Below are 17754 nucleotides of genomic sequence, written 5' to 3' on the forward strand. Positions count from 1 at the left end.
GCTCTCAGCTGTTCCTGCTGAGGCGGAACCACTGACCAACCAAACAGGAACCCAAACACCACAAATGCCACACATGGCCTCACCCACCTGTGCAGAAAAAGACGAAGGATGACTCATCACATCTCTGTAGATCAGTGTGTGTGGTTTTTACACCACTGAACTCTCAAATGTGCTTTCATCTTTGTAATGAAGGGTTTATGCACTGCTGCCTGTTATAATATCCCTCTCTGTGTAACTGTTGATGAACTGTTCTTACTGACAGTCTGATCACGTCTTGCATTGACATTCTCAGTCTCCTGCTCCTGCCATCCATGCTCCAACAATCAGCCCTTGTTCAAAGTCACTGAGATCTTTTCCTCTTGACATCTTCATACAAAACCAGAATCATCTGGGCCTGCTCAGCATTTATATTAAGATGTTACTTGCTTGATTATACCATGCAGTGCACCTGTGTGGGAGCATCAGCAGTCCTTATGTTTCTCCACACATTTACTCAGGTTTTAGCTTTAATTTGTCCCCATCTGTATATGCATGCACACACACACACACACACACACACACACACACACACACACACACACACACACACACACACACACACACACACACACACACACACACACACACACACACACACACACACAACAGAAACTATAAAGTGTTGAACATCTCTGCAGTGTGTTTGTGTCTTCCTGTATAAAACACCTCAGAGAAAACATAGATAATAATTCACATGACGGACAGACGACCTGAAGAACCAGTTCAGGGTTGGGGAGAGGCAGCAGGTTTGAAATGTATTTATGTAGCACACACAGTGTCTTTGTGCTTACTTCAAACATGATCTGATAAAAAGCTGTTACATCAGTCACAGGCTGGATAATATTAAAATAATCATAATAGTAAAATATTTAATAATGATCGACTGTATCAGAGATTTTGATGATTTAGAAACATGAAGGCACAATGTTTCTAGTTGTGTGATTAAAAAAGAAAAATGTTTGATTAATACATGAATTAATGAATTTGGGAACTTTGTGTGTGAGAGATTTCCCTTTTAAGAGAAACACTCAGCATCAGATTAAACATCACCATCATCATCATCATCATCATTATCATCATCATCATCATCATCATCATCAAAACTTGTAGCCTTCAACAACAACAACAGGTGTTTTTGTCAGTTTCCCTCCAGCAGAGTGGTGTAATGATGACGTCATTGTTCATCATGACCCAAATGTCTAAGAAACTCACTTTTTCATTAGTGTGATGTAAATTGTAAATTACTGCAGAAACTCTTCAAGAGTAACAAACTCTGTCAGCTCATCAGAAGATCATCTATGAATCTGTACCATTAGTAGATTGAGTCAGTGTTGTGTACATGTCACAACCTCTTAACTTTATACTACTAACATCAGTACAAAGTGCTAACAATTCTTAATTATACTTTTACATACATTTTCTTTCAAATGTGTATTTTTACAGCAAAATTTCACTAATTTGACCAAATTCTAAAGGACAGTTCACAGTTTTTTCAAATGTTATGAACTGATGATCTTAAAGTGAGAAGAAATAAATATAAAACACATGAGATTAACTGAATGTATGTTTCTCACTATTCCATAAATAATCTGATCCACACGTTCTTATTCTTCTGTCCACAACATCTAGTGATTACAGTGCTGTCTGTCATTAAACATTTCTCATTATTCTTCATTCCCCCCAGTGTGACATCACCATGATGACTGGTTAAAAGAGGACATAGGAGTGGCTCTATATAAAAGTTCAGCTCTGTGGTGTTTGATAACAGAGAGAGACGACAGACAGTAAAGACTTTTACTTTGTCTTCTTATCACCTGACCATGGACACACAGACGAACAGGAGAGGACATGATGAACACGTTTGGTACCGTGAGCATCTGAATCTAGATGAATTAAAAAAGAGAGTGGAGAGTGAAAAAATTGAAAACAATTATCTCTTCAAAGACAACATCCCGCTGTACCCTCGACCAGAGTTTCATGTGACTCATCTGAAACATGACACAGAACGAAAAGGTTTACGTGGTATCAAGGAGAGAAATGGTTTCTGTGACCCTGATCCTGAGGGTTCTCGGCTGGTGTGGTGGAGTCTGATGGTGAGACCTGAGGACATCCAGTCTGCTGAGAGGAGGCTCCTGGACCAGATCTACCCAGACCGGACAGAGGAGCAGGCTCAGATGCAGCAAAGCTTTCTGGGGAAGTTCGCCGCCTCGCCAGCCTTCATGGACTCCTCCAGGCTGGGCTCGTACCGCTTCACCTTCCCGCTGGAGGAGCTGCTGACGGCCTACAGCCAGCAGGTACAAACCTGTCAGGGTCTGTTAATATTTAACTATCAGGAGAGGAAAGAGTACTACAGCACACTTTACTGAAACCCAACTAAAAGCAGCTCATTGGAAACATATTCTGAGTAAAGGTTTACTTTGTTCTAAAGCTGGGGCTTTAATAATGTTATATGAATGCATAAATGATAAAAGATGATATAAAAGTGTCAGTAGGTTTATAAATGAAACATAAAAGTCTTTGTATCTTCTAACCGAGTCTCTGTTTGGAGTTTAGATTCACTTCTACAGTCCTGTCTACTTTCAGAGATCAGCCTCATCTTACAGTTTACTGATCTCTTTAGTCTCAGAGTCGTGTTCACTGTCACTGCTGCTTCACTTTAAAAGGCTTCATTGTGGAGCAGTAACAGGGTTGTAGAGTTCAAGTAACATGCTGTCACATTTTACTGAATGACTTCATATGTGAAGCTGTTTCTCAGTCTGCAGTTGCACAGTGTGTTTAAGTTTAGTTCAAACTGTGAGAATCTGGATGATGATCGGTGCGTCTGTGTTTGGTTGTGAGACTCTTTCATTAAATCCTGTTTTATTTCCTCCAGCTTTGCTCCGGCGCTCAGCCCGTCATGAGAGTGTTCAAGACCGTCCTCTACAAACAGGAAGTGATGCACACTGTGCTAGTCCACAGCCCAGCCAATCAGGAGCTGTTCTCAGGATATCCTTTGCTGACTGACGACCCGAACGCTGTCTGTGCTTACAGAGATGGTCGCTTCATCTGGAGGCCTGAGGCCATGTGTAACACTCACAGGTGAGAATATGTTCATCTTTGCATAGTTTCCCCCATTAAAGTGGAGTTTTACCTTGCAGCTGTCACCAAGAGCTGCTCATGGGGGAATGTTGGGTCTCCATAAATTAAAATTAGTGCTCTTTAGGAAAGTGTAATGAGATAACTTCAGTTGCAGTTACATGGCAATATATACTACTTCAAATGAATTACAACTAGGGATGCTCGATATTGACTTTTCTGCCGATATCCGATATTCCGATATTCCCCAACTCTTAATTTCCGATACCGATATTTTCAGGCGTTTTACACCAAAACTGTTAGATAACAACATAACATATCTCCTATTGTTGAATTAACACATTATGCCTAATTTTATTGTGATGCCCCACTTGATGCAAACATAAATGCAACATGGCTTTCCACATGTAAACACTGTCTGTGCAAAATAACAACTTCAACTTAAGTTATGGAACAAAGTGCCAATATGGCACTGCCATATTTATTATGCTGCTTTGCAGTCATTGCAAATTACACATTTACTATCTGTAGGGAACACTTGGAAATAGTTCCCAACCACAGATATAAGCCCCGTTTCTGGAGGCGGGACCTTTTATAGGAACGTCCTCTCACTCGGTCCTCTCAGCTGTTTTGTCTCCAGCAGAGTAGGACCCAGATAGGACCCAGATAGTACCCAGATAGGACCCAGATAGGACCCAGCTAGAACCCAGCTAGGACCCAGATAGGACCCAGATAGGACCCAGCTAGAACCCAGCTAGGACCCAGATAGGACCCAGATAGGACCCAGCTATGACCCAGATAGGACCCAGATAGGACCCAGATAGTACCCAGATAGGACCCAGCTAGGACCCAGATAGGACCCAGATAGGACCCAGATAGGACCCAGCTAGGACCCAGATAGGACCCAGATAGGACCCAGCTAGAACCCAGCTAGGACCCAGATAGGACCCAGATAGGACCCAGCTAGAACCCAGCTAGGACCCAGATAGGACCCAGATAGGACCCAGATAGGACCCAGCTAGGACCCAGATAGGACCCAGCTAGAACCCAGCTAGGACCCAGATAGGACCCAGATAGGACCCAGCTAGGACCCAGATAGGACCCAGATAGGACCCAGCTAGGACCCAGATAGGACCCACCGGACTCTGACGGTGACGTCACAGAGGCGACTCGCTGAAAGCATAACAGAGAAAATGACAACGAGGAGGTAAACCTTCTGTTTGTGTGTTCGTGTACATGGCGGTGGACGCTATGAACTTGTTAGCTACGGTTAGAGACTCACGAGTTTAGTGTATTGTTGTTGTTATAGGTGAACAAGCGCGCGCCGGTAAACGTCCCATGCTGCGTTCATGCAGGCTCGGAAATGCTGAAGCCTACAGAACAAATATTGGTTATAAAAACCTGATACCGATACTTCCCGATATTACATTTTTAAGTGAATATCGGCCGATAATATCGGAGGGGCCGATAATATCGGAGGGGCCGATAATATCAGAAATCCCTAATTACAACCAGTCAATCCAGTCAGCCATACCCATGTACTTGAAAGTTTAATTTCCACTGAATTCTCTGGAGATCATTACAAATTATTTGCAATTCCAGAAATCCCACAGTTTATCATTGTCAGAACCTCTCTTCATCTCTTCATCTCTTAAAGTGCCTAATCATTCCTGGCTATACCAGCACTTTTACCATGCATCATCAACGCACCATTCAGTTCTTAAAGAGCATCAGATTTGTCTTAATTGGAGGTTTTTGAGGGTCCATGCTGGGTGTTTTGGCAGACTTCCTATTAGCCTCCCCAAAAAACAATCGGCAAATGAAAGAACGGTTCATCAGTCATTTTTCTTAATAAATCATTGAAGTGCATCTTGTTGTTGGTGTGGTCATGTTAGTGAAAGATAGCTGTGCTAAAGCTAAGCTAACGACCTCTAGCTACTTTTGAAAATAAAATGTAGGCATGATGTGATGATCCTGAAACATCCTGCAGAGTGTCAGCTTCTTCATTCAGGGTCAGACTCTGCTTCATAGACTCTGTTCACTGTCTCACAGCTGCAGGTGTTACTGCAAGTCAACAGGCTGCTGTTTTCATCAGAGATTATTCTGATTGGCTGAGGGTGAAGGTGGGAGCCACACCTGCAGCCAATCAGAGCAGGTGCTCTTTAATAATGCAGATTTTATGTAAAGAAATTTTGAGAAATATAAACCAGTTTTAGTGAATAAAATGTCACAGATATGTTTCAAATAGACTCAATAATTATAAAAAATGAGTCAAAAGAGGCCAGAACATCAGCTCTTTAAACAGGGACCCCCCGGGGCTTTTAATAATAATAATAGTTTAACAAAACATGAACTAATGAACTAAAATAAGCTTTTGGTTTATTAGTTTTGGAGTTTAACATTTTGTTTCTGTTTGCTTCTTGTCTTTGTGCCAGCTATGAGTTTGTCCGAAACAATAATGCAAAACAGCTGGAAGTGAACAAGCTGTCTGGAGACAGGTATTATGTTTGGGATAATGTCGCCATCGCCCTGCATGTGGAGAAAGGACAGGTATGATCATTTATCTCACTGGTCAGAGAAAATATCATCAAATCATTTTAGTTCACATTTTAAACATAAACTGCACAATGTGCATTTGAAAGCAGATTATTATATTTTTATACTCATTGTTTTTAACTTTGACTTTCCTCTGCAAAATAAGTCATAACTTAAATTAAAGTAATACATTTAGTATTTCTGAACCAGAATAAAAAGGAAACAGTTCAGTCAGTTATATATATATATATATATATATATATATATATATATATATATATATATATATATATATATATATTGTATATATGTTATATGTGATCAAATGATGCCATTCATAGTAGTATGAACACATTAACGTCACATTAGTTTACGCTGCCATTTAATCTGCTCACCTTATTTATTAGTGAAAGTTAACATTAAACAAAGTGTCCTGTACAAGACAAATAACAATATTTCCTGAATTTTCAAGGTAAGTGCAACAGTGACACCTTGTGGCTTATTTATGCTACTGCCTTACATAATGTCAGTATGAAAACAATAAAGTAATGCATATAATTCCTGTTGTCTGACTTTTGTACAGGATGGATGTTAACTCTCTGAAAAACCGCCTGCACACATCTCACTGATGATGTTGATGAAATGCATGTATGACCACCTCAGACTTAAGAATTGGGGTCATAACAGCAGGTTTGCTTTGTCATCCTGTTTGTTTCTTCTTCTGTTTTAGGTGCTGAAGTTTAGTACTGAGCAACTGAGAGAAAACCTCACATTCTGTGAAAAAGGAAAGCCTATAACCACACATCCTGACAGTTTTGATAAATTCAAAGATGCTGAAGCTCTTGTTACAAGTTTGTGGCCTGGCTATCCGTCAGAACTGGAGCACTCACTCAACATTCAGGCAACCTAATTGAGTCATGAAGGGGAAACTCTGTATTTGCATGATTTAGCATTAGTTTAGGATTGTGTGATATAACATGAGGGTAAACCTGAGGGAGGCATAGTTCAGTTAATTAAGACTGGTGGTGGGTCTGTGTCCGTTGGGAAAAGGGTCCTGTTTGCTTCTGGCTTCAGATACTGAGATACTGATTATAGGTTCTGTACATGGGATTAAATACTTTCTGAGTTTTCACTTAATGTAATCAAACAGCTTTTATTTTCCATCTTATGATACATTAATGGGTTTTTTTTCATGCTTTTATGTTATGTGCTTTTAATGTGAAGGGCTTGGTGTATATCGTTTCTTGTGTTTTAAAGCAGTTTGAGCTGCATGCCTTGTATGAAAGGTGTTATACAAATAAAGATATTATAATTATTGTTATTGTTATTATTACTTTAACATGAAATAATTTATCCACGCGCTAAATGTTTTTCAAAATGATGTTTTATGGGTCAGATGGTTGCCTCAGCACCACCAACAGGAAGACTGATCCCACAATTTGGTCATTTTCAGTGTTCAGCCAAGTTTAATACTTTTAATACAACGTCTTAATCATGTGCTGTAAAACAATGGATAAAACCTCAGAGCCCACAAAAAGTCTTATTTCCTTTAGAATTGGATGATGTTTGGAAAGTTTCGAATAGCTGCACGATATATTATTTCTATATTATAATATTATTATTTAATATTAGCTTCTAATGCCCATGCTCTGTGGACGCCTTTCAGCTCTGACAAACCAATCATTGCTGTTTAACGTCAAATACATCACTACTGGTGTGGCAGCGCAGGAATGTCACTACAGACATCAGATTAAAATCTCTGTAAACTATGACATGCAGACAGATTCATGTGGTGCTGATAGATTGAATCCGTTCTGTGTGAACTTGTTTGGCTTGGCTCTAGAATTAAGTAAAAAGAATGTTTATTATGCAGATGATATTAATGATTAGGTATTGTCTTTGGCGCTTGGACTCTGCAGGGAGAATTGTTGTATCGAAGAACGTAAGTCCTGAGCAGCAGCATGATAGATTCTCCCCATTGAGTCCAGACACTGCTGGTGGCTGATGACTGCGATCAATCAATCTCGGGCCAAATCACAACAAAGTCATCTTAAGGCTGAGACTGATCAGCTGATGAGGTTGAAGTGTTGTATTGAGGAATCTGAAAGCTGGGAGGTGGTGGGTCGCACAAACACAGCATCAAGAAATCACCTGAGCAGAGAAGGAGAACATTTAAACAGACAGCTGCAATATGATAGGCTGACTATGAAGGTGTGTCAGCCTTGACGGAGATCAGTATGAGCTGTGAGAAGGATCAGAATAGATAGATAGATCTTTATTGTTATTGTCACCAGTACAACGAAATTTAAAAGTTCTCACCAGTCAGTGCATCATTCATAAATACAAATAAATAAAACAAGAAAATAAAAGTTAAATAAATACTATATATAAAAACAGCCCGACTATACCCACATAAAGTTACATTTTGTCATTGCACGGCTCTATAGCACAGTCAGTTGTAAACAGTCAGTTGTAAACAGTATTAATTAGCAGCATTGAGTGTAGTGATAGCTGTAGGATAAAAACTGTGTTTGAATCTGTTTGTCTTGTTTTGACTGATCTGAATCGTCTGCCTGATGGCAACAGTTCAAACAGAGAGAGTCCAGGGTGAGAAGAGTCCTTTATAATGTTCTGTGTAGTTCTTCCAGTGTGGGGAGAGGGCAGCCTGTTGATGACCCTCTGGAGCGCTTTCCTCTGAGCCACTGTGCAGCTGGTGAACTAAACACAGATGCAGTATGTTAGGATGCTCTCGATGGAGGCTCGGTAGAAGGACACCAGCAGTTTCTGTGTGATGTTGTTCTTCCTGAGTATTCTCAGGAAGTAAAGTCTCTGCTGGGCCTTTTTCAGCAGCTCAGAGGTGTTGCTGCTCCAGGTCAGGTCCTCTCCAATGTGGACTCCCAGGAAGCGGAAGTCTGCCACCCTCTCCACACAGTCCCTGCTGATGATTAGTGGTGGAGTGTCCGTTTTCTTTCTCCTGTAGTCTATTATGAGCTCCTTGGTCTTTGCGGTGTTAAGGAGCAGGTTGTTGCCCCTGCACCACGCTGTCAGCGACTCCACCTCGTCCCTGTAGGCAGACTCATCCCCCCCAGAGATGAGCCCCACCACTTTGCTGTCATCAGCAAACTTCACAATGGTGTTGCTCTGGTGGACGGGGGCACGTGTGTAGAGGGAGTAGAGCAGGGGGCTCAGTATGTAGCCCTGGGGGGAGCTAGTACCGAGGCTCAGGGCTGAGGATGTATGATGGCCTACTCTGACCCTCAGTCAGCGCCATCTATTGTAATAGATAGTGAGCAGTGAGGTGATGTTAGCTCTTCTTTTTCATGTTAGTCAATATCCTGTCTGCAGCATTGTGAATCAACTTTAATTTTACTTTGTAGGGAGCCAGTAAAATGTTAAATCTAACCGGCTCATAATAAAAGCATGTTTCAGTATACTGAAGTGTCAAAAATGGTCTAATATCCGAGATGTTCCTGTAAATAATAAAACATATTAAAAGTGCTATCAAAGCAGGTAGTTCCTGGTCTGAAAAGTGCTGGAGCCAATGCTGGAGTGCTTTAAGGAATCAGCTATTCTGATTTTCTGGTAAATACATTTTGTTTGAATGGGTTTAGGCCTGTTCAGTGGTGTCAAACCTGATGTTAAATATTATGTGGTCTAAATCCTGATATCCTCTCACTCGGTTTTTCGTTAGTCACATATTAAGTCATACAAATGTATGTAATTTGGCATAAATATTAGAAAAAACACTTTATTTCAACCTCAGAATGAAGCCATTCATGACTTTATTGCTGTTCTCACACATTAAGCAACCAACGTTACTATTTTAACACTTTATTGGTGACTTGTAATAATTTATAACTGCAGATCTGATGACTTATCAGAGAGTGTAAAACATTTAACAACTCATCAGTTTCCATCCAGCAGTAAAGATGCAGAAGCTGTTTGACCTCACTGTGTTTCTAAAGGCCTTTTTATTGCTTCTTTATCTAAAGTCAACACAGTATTTCTTTAACCTGTGGTGACCTTTGACCTGTGTCAGCACTGGTGGAGCTGCAGCTGATCCAGATGTCAGATCAGCTGTTCACACTGCAGATAACAGCAGAGTGTTTCTGGGTAAATATGAGGACAGATTACAGCTTTACAGTGTGACGGCTCTCAGCTGTTCCTGCTGAGGCGGAACCACCGACCAACCAAACAGGAACCCAAACACCACAAATGCCACACATGGCCTCACCCACCTGTGCAGAATAAGACGAAGGATGACTCATCACATCTCTGTAGATCAGTGTGTGTGGTTTTTACACCACTGAACTCTCAAATGTGCTTTCATCTTTGTAATGAAGGGTTTATGCACTGCTGCCTGTTATAATATCCCTCTCTGTGTAACTGTTGATGAACTGTTCTTACTGACAGTCTGATCACATCTTGCATTGACATTCTCAGTCTCCTGCTCCTGCCATCCATGCTCCAACAATCAGCCCTCGTTCAAAGTCACTGAGATCTTTTCCTCTTGACATCTTCATACAAAATCAGAATCATCTGGGCCTGCTCAGCATTTATATTAAATGTTGCTTGCTTGACTATATCGTGCAGTGCACCTGTGTGGGAGCATCAGCAGTCTTTATGTTTCTCCACACATTTACTCAGGTTTTAGCTTTATTTTGTCCCCATCTGTATATTCTTTCACACCAGGCGGCTGTGGATCAGGAGGTAGAGCAGTTGTCCACCAATTGGAAGATTTGCGGTTAGATTCTCGGCTCCTCCAGTCCACATGTTGATGTGTCCTTGGTGGTTAGTGGTTAGTTTCCTCCTGATGAGCAGGTGTGAATGGGTGAATGAGACATTTAGCATAAAAGCGCTTTGAGTGGTCATAAGGACTAGGAAAGCACTATATAAGTACAGACCATTCACCCACACACCCACACAGCTGTTCAACAGAAACTACAAAGTGTTGAACTTCTCTGCAGTGTATTTGTGTCTTCCTGTATAAATGTCCTGGACCAGCTCCTAGTTTATGCTGCTATAGGCTTAGACTGCCGGGGGACTCCCATGATGCACTGAGCTCCTCTCTCCTCCTCCCTCTCTCTCTCTATCCATCCATCTATAACCATTAACATTCATGTACTATTAATGCATTTAATAAGCTAAACTTCTTCCCCAGAGTTGTTCCTCTATCTCCTCTCCTTCCTCTCTCTCTCTCTCTCCTCTCCTTCCTCTCTCTCTCTCTCTCCTCTCCTTCCTCTCTCTCTCTCTCTCCTCTCCTTCCTCTCTCTCTCTCTCTCTCTCCTCTCCTTCCTCTCTCTCTCTCTCTCCTCTCCTTCCTCTCTCTCCTCTCCTCTCCTTCCTCTCTCTCCTCTCCTTCCTCTCTCTCTCCTCTCATTCCTCTCTCTCCTCTCTCTCCTCTCCTTCCTCTCTCTCCTCTCTACTCCAACCGGTGGAGGCAGATGTTCTCCCACTGTGAGTCTGGTTCTGGTTCTGAGGGTTCTTCCTGTTTAAAGGGAGTTTTTTCTCTCCACTGTCACCAAGTGCTGCTCATGTGTGAATGTTGTGTCTCTTTAAATTAAACCTGAAGAGTTCGGTTTAGACCTGCTCTATGTGTAAAGAGCCTTGGGATGACTTTTGTTGTGATTTGGCGCTTTATAAATAAAGATTGATTGATTGATTGATTGATAGATAGATAAAGTACCTTAGAGGAAACGCAGATAAAAACTCACATGACAGTCAGACGACCTGAAGAACCAGTTCAGTGTTGAGGAGAGGCAGCAGGTTTGGAAGTCAAATCAGCAGGTTTGGAAGTCAAATCAGCAGGTTTGGAAGTCAAATCAAATCAAGATTGTTTGTATAGCACACTCAGTCTCTTTGTGCTTACTTCAAACATGATCTGATAAAAAGCTGTTAAACCAGTCACACTGGATAATCTTAAAGTAATCATAATTGTAAAATATTTAAGAGATTTTTATCATTAGACACATGGAGGCACAATGTTTCTAGTTGTGTGATTAAAAAATAATTTAGTTTGAAGAGACTTTGTGTGTGAGAGATTTCCCTTTTAAGAGAAACACTCAGCATCAGATTAAACATCATCATCATCATCATCATCATCATCATCATCATCATCATCATCAAAACTTGTAGCCTTCAACAACAACAACAGGTGTTTTTGTCAGTTTCCCTCCAGCAGAGTGGTGTAATGATGACGTCATTGTTCATCATGACCCAAATGTCTAAGAAACTCACTTTTTCATTAGTGTGATGTAAATTGTAAATTACTGCAGAAACTCTTCAAGAGTAACAAACTCTGTCAGCTCATCAGAAGATCATCTATGAATCTGTATCATTAGTAGATTGAGTCAGTGTTGTGTACATGTCACAACCTCTTAACTTTATATTACTAACTTCAGTACAAAGTGCTAACCATTCTTAATTATACCTTTACGTAAATATTCTTACAAATAAGTATTCAAATATAAATTTCACTAATTTGACCAAATTCTAAAGGACAGTTCACAGTTTTTTCAAATGTCATGAACTGATGATCTTAAAGTGAGAAGAAATAAATATAAAACACATGAGATTAACTGAATGTATGTTTCTCACTATTCCACATATAATCTGATCCACATGTTCTTATTCTTCTGTCCACAACATCTAGTGATTACAGTGCTGTCTGTCATTAAACATTTCTCATTATTCTTCATTCCTCCCAGTGTGACATCACCATGATGACTGGTTAAAAGAGGACATAGGAGTGGCTCTATATAAAAGGTCAGCTCTGTGGTGTTTGATAACAGAGAGAGACGACAGACAGTAAAGACTTTTACTTTGTCTTCTTATCACCTGACCATGGAAAGACAGGAGAACAAGAGAGGATATCCTGAGAACGTTTGTTACAGTGAGCATCTGAAACTAGATGAATTAAAAAAGAGAGCTGAAGGTTTGGGAAATGGATATATCTCCAAAGAAAACATCCCACCGTACCCTCGACCAGAGTTTCATGTGACTCATCTGAAACATGACACAGGTGGAGATGGTTTATGTGGTATCAAGGAGAGTAATGGTTTCTGTGTCCCGGGCCCTGAGGGGCCTGGAAAGCTACTGTGGTGGAGTCTGATGGTGAGACCTGAGGACATACAGTCTGCTGAGAGGAGGCTCCTGGACCAGATCTACCCAGACCGGACAGAGGAGCAGGCTCAGATGCAGCAACCCTTTCTGGGGAAGTTCGCCACCTCGCCAGCCTTCCTGGACTCCTCCAGGCTGGGCTCGTACCGCTTCACGTTCCCGCTGGAGGAGCTGCTGACGGCCTACAGCCAGCAGGTACAAACCTGTCAGGGTCTGTTAATATTTAACTATCAGGAGAGGAAAGAGTACTACAGCACACTTTACTGAAACCCAACTAAAAGCAGCTCATTGGAAACATATTCTGAGTAAAGGTTTACTTTGTTCTAAAGTTGGGGCTTTAATAATGTTATATGAATGCATAAATGATGAAAGATGATATAAAAGTCTCAGTAGGTTTATAAATGAAACATAAAAGTCTTTGTATCTTCTAACTGAATCTCTGTTTGGAGTTTAGTTTCACTTCTACAGTCCTGTCTACTTTCAGAGATCAGCCTCATCTTACAGTTTACTGATCTCTTTAGTCTCAGAGTCGTGTTCACTGTCACTGCTGCTTCACTTTAAAGGCTTCATTGTGGAGCAGTAACAGGGTTGTAGAGTTCAAGTAACATGCTGTCACATTTTACTGAATGACTTCATATGTGAAGCTGTTTCTCAGTCTGCAGTTGCACAGTGTGTTTAAGTTTAGTTCAAACTGTGAGAATCTGGATGATGATCGGTGCGTCTGTGTTTGGTTGTGAGACTCTTTCATTAAATCCTGTTTTATTTCCTCCAGCTTTGCTCCGGCGCTCAGCCCGTCATGAGAGTGTTCAAGACCGTCCTCTACAAACAGGAAGTGATGCACGCTGTGCTAGTCCACAGCCCAGCCAATCAGGAGCTGTTCTCAGGATATCCTTTGCTGCCTGACGACCCGAACTCTGTCTGTGCTTACAGAGATGGTCGCTTCATCTGGAGGCCTGAGGCCATGTGTAACACTCACAGGTAAGAATATGTTCATCTTTGCATAATTTATTTGCATAGTTTCCCCCATTAAAGTGGAGTTTTTCCTTGCAGCTGTCACCAAGAGCTGCTCATGGGGGAATGTTGGGTCTCCATAAATTAAAAGTAGTGCTCTTTAGGAAAGTCTAATGAGATAACTTCAGTTGCAGTTACATGGCAATATATACTACTTCAAATGAATTACAACTAGGGATGCTCGATATTGACTTTTCTGCCGATATCCGATATTCCGATATTCCCCAACTCTTAATTTCCGATACCGATATTTGCAGGCGTTTTACACCAAAACTATTAGATAACAACATAACATATCTCCTATTGTTGAATTAACACATTATGCCTAATTTTATTGTGATGCTCCACTTGATGCAAACATAAATGCAACATGGCTTTCCACATGTAAACACTGTCTGTGCAAAATAACAACTTCAACTTAAGTTATGGAACAAAGTGCCAATATGGCACTGCCATATTTATTATGCTGCTTTGCAGTCATTGCAAATTACACATTTACTATCTGTAGGGAACACTTGGAAATAGTTCCAAACCACAGACATAAGCCCCGTTTCTGGAGGCGGGACCTTTTATAGGAACGTCCTCTCACTCGGTCCTCTCAGCTGTTTTGTATCCAGCAGAGTAGGACCCAGATAGGACCCAGATAGGACCCAGATAGAACCCAGATAGGACCAGATAGGACCAGATAGGACCAAGATAGGACCCAGATAGGACCCAGATAGGACCCAGATAGAACCCAGATAGTACCCAGATAGGACCCAGATAGGACCCAGATAGGACCCAGCTAGAACCCAGCTAGGACCCAGATAGGACCCAGATAGGACCCAGATAGGACCCAGCTAGGACCCAGATAGGACCCAGATAGTACCCAGATAGGACCCAGATAGGACCCAGATAGGACCAAGGTAGGACCCACCGGACTCTGACGGTGACGTCACAGAGGCGACTCGCTGAAAGCATAACAGAGAAAATGACAACGAGGAGGTAAACCTTCTGTTTGTGTGTTCGTGTACATGGCGGTGGACGCTATGAACTTGTTAGCCACGGTTAGAGACTCACGAGTTTAGTGTATTGTTGTTGTTATAGGTGAACAAGCGCGCGCCGGTAAACGTCCCATTCTGCGTTCATGCAGGCTCGGAAATGCTGAAGCCTACAGAACAAATATTGGTTATAAAAACCTGATACCGATACTTCCCGATATTACATTTTTAAGTGAATATCGGCCGATAATATCGGAGGGGCCGATAATATCGGAGGGGCCGATAATATCAGAAATCCCTAATTACAATCAGTCAATCCAGTCAGCCATACCCATGTACTTGAAAGTTTAATTTCCACTGAATTCTCTGGAAATCATTACAAATTATTTGCAATTCCAGAAATCCCACAGTTTATCATTGTCAGAACCTCTCTTCATCTCTTCATCTCTTTATCTCTTAAAGTGCCTAATCATTCCTGGCTATACCAGCACTTTTACCATGCATCATCAACGCACCATTCAGTTCTTAAAGAGCATCAGATTTGTCTTAATTGGAGGTTTTTGAGGGTCCATGCTGGGTGTTTTGGCAGACTTCCTATTAGCCTCCCCAAAACAAAGTCGGCAAATGAAAGAACGGTTCATCAGTCATTTTTCTTAATAAATCATTGAAGTGCATCTTGTTGTTGGTGTGGTCATGTTAGTGAAAGATAGCTGTGCTAAAGCTAAGCTAACGACCTCTAGCTACTTTTGAAAATAAAATGTAGGCATGATGTGATGATCCTGAAACATCCTGCAGAGTGTCAGCTTCTTCATTCAGGGTCAGACTCTGCTTCATAGACTCTGTTCACTGTCTCACAGCTGCAGGTGTTACTGCAAGTCAACAGGCTGCTGTTTTCATCAGAGATTATTCTGATTGGCTGAGGGTGAAGGTGGGAGCCACACCTGCAGCCAATCAGAGCATGTGCTCTTTAATAATGCAGATTTTATGTAAAGAAATTTTGAGAAATATAAACCAGTTTTAGTGAATAAAATGTCACAGATATGTTTCAAATAGACTCAATAATTATAAAAAATGAGTCAAAAGAGGCCAGAACATCAGCTCTTTAAACAGGGACCCCCCGGGGCTTTTAATAATAATAATAGTTTAACAAAACATGAACTAATGAACTAAAATAAGCTTTTGGTTTATTAGTTTTGGAGTTTAACATTTTGTTTCTGTTTGCTTCTTGTCTTTGTGCCAGCTATGAGTTTGTCCGAAACAATAATGCAAAACAGCTGGAAGTGAACAAGCTGTCTGGAGACAGGTATTATGTTTGGGATAATGTCGCCATCGCCCTGCATGTGGAGAAAGGACAGGTATGATCATTTATCTCACTGGTCAGAGAAAATATCATCAAATCATTTTAGTTCACATTTTAAACATAAACTTCACAATGTGCATTTGAAAGCAGATTATTATATTTTTATACTCATTGTTTTTAACTTTGACTTTCCTCTGCAAAATAAGTCATGACATGAATTAAAGTAATAAATTTAGTATTTCTGAACCAGAATAAAAAGGAAACAGTTCAGTCAGTTATATATACATATATATATATATATATATATATAACTGACTGAACTGTTTCCTTATATATATATATATATATATATATATATATATATATATATATATATACTGTATATATGTTATATGTGACCAAATGATGACATTCATAGTAGTATGAACACATTAACGTCACATTAGTTTACGCTGCCATTTAATCTGCTCACCTTATTTATTAGTGAAAGTTAACATTAAACAAAGTGTCCTGTACAAGACAAATAACAATATTTCCTGAATTTTCAAGGTAAGTGAAACAGTGACACCTTGTGGCTTATTTATGCTACTGCCTTACATAATGTCAGTATGAAAACAATAAATTAATGCATATAATTCCTGTTGTCTGACTTTTGTACAGGATGGATGTTAACTCTCTGAAAAACCGCCTGCACACATCTCACTGATGATGTTGATGAAATGCATGTATGACCACCCCAGACTTAAGAATTGGGGTTATAACAGCAGGTTTGCTTTGTCATCCTGTTTGTTTCTTCTTCTGTTTTAGGTGCTGAAGTTTAGTACTGAGCAACTGAGAGAAAACCTCACATTCTGTGAAAGAGGAACGCCTATAACCACACATCCTGACAGTTTTGATAAATTCAAAGATGCTGAAGCTCTTGTTACAAGTTTGTGGCCTGGCTATCCGTCAGAACTGGAGCACTCAGTCAACATTCAGGCATCCTAATTGAGTCATGAAGGGGAAACTCTGTATTTGCACTATTTAGCATTAGTTTAGGATTGTGTGATATAACATGAGGGTAAACCTGAGGGAGGCATAGTTCAGTTAATTAAGACTGGTGGTGGGTCTGTGTCCGTTGGGAAAAGGGTCCTGTTTGCTTCTGGCTTCAGATACTGAGATGCTGATTATAGGTTGTTTACATGGGATTAAATACTTTCTGAGTTTTCACTTAATGTAATCAAACAGCTTTTATTTTCCATCTTATGATACATTAATGGGTTTTTTCATGCTTTTATGTTATGTGCTTTTAATGTGAAGGGCTTGGTGTATATCGTTTCTTTTGTTTTAAAGCAGTTTGAGCTGCATGCCTTGTATGAAAGGTGTTATACAAATAAAGATATTATAATTATTGTTATTGTTATTATTACTTTAAAGTGAAATAATTTATCCACGCGCTAAATGTTTTTCAAAATTATGTTCTATGGGTCAGATGGTTGCCTCAGCACCACCAACAGGAAGACTGATCCCACAATTTGGTCATTTTCAGTGTTCAGCCAAGTTCAATACTTTTTCAAAGTCTTAATCATGTGCTGTAAAACAATGGATACATTGTTATGAACCTCAGAGCCCACAAAAAGTCTTATTTCCTTTAGAATTGGATGATGTTTGGAAAGTTTCGAAGAGCTGCACGATATATTATTTCTATATTATAAT

General features: G+C 40.3%; 2 protein-coding genes across 2 annotated transcripts; both read left to right on the plus strand.

Annotated features, from left to right (window-relative positions):
* Positions 1–1859: 1859 nt before the first annotated feature.
* LOC133993624 (uncharacterized) lies at positions 1860–3121 on the plus strand. Its single transcript, XM_062432609.1, has 2 exons — positions 1860–2333; positions 2912–3121. The coding sequence occupies exons 1-2, from the start codon at positions 1860–1862 to the stop codon at positions 3119–3121; spliced, it is 684 nt and encodes a 227-aa protein (XP_062288593.1).
* Positions 3122–12466: 9345 nt separating this feature from the next.
* LOC133993625 (uncharacterized) lies at positions 12467–17046 on the plus strand. Its single transcript, XM_062432610.1, has 4 exons — positions 12467–12963; positions 13541–13746; positions 16000–16114; positions 16867–17046. Exons 1-4 carry the CDS (start codon positions 12493–12495, stop codon positions 17044–17046), a joined length of 972 nt encoding a protein of 323 aa, XP_062288594.1. The 5' UTR covers positions 12467–12492.
* The last annotated feature ends 708 nt before the right edge of the window (positions 17047–17754 follow it).

Source organism: Scomber scombrus, chromosome 14 (genome assembly GCF_963691925.1).
Source record: "Scomber scombrus chromosome 14, fScoSco1.1, whole genome shotgun sequence".
Lineage (NCBI taxonomy): Eukaryota > Metazoa > Chordata > Actinopteri > Scombriformes > Scombridae > Scomber > Scomber scombrus.

Bases quoted from the DNA above. Each gene is read 5' to 3' on its own strand.
- LOC133993624 (XM_062432609.1), top strand. From the start codon at position 1,860: ATGGACACACAGACGAACAGGAGAGGACATGATGAACACGTTTGGTAC. The intron at 2,334-2,911 runs GTACAAACCTGT...TATTTCCTCCAG, and splicing joins TGACGGCCTACAGCCAGCAG to CTTTGCTCCGGCGCTCAGCC.
- LOC133993625 (XM_062432610.1), top strand. From the start codon at position 12,493: ATGGAAAGACAGGAGAACAAGAGAGGATATCCTGAGAACGTTTGTTAC. The intron at 12,964-13,540 runs GTACAAACCTGT...TATTTCCTCCAG, and splicing joins TGACGGCCTACAGCCAGCAG to CTTTGCTCCGGCGCTCAGCC. The intron at 16,115-16,866 runs GTATGATCATTT...CTTCTGTTTTAG, and splicing joins TGCATGTGGAGAAAGGACAG to GTGCTGAAGTTTAGTACTGA.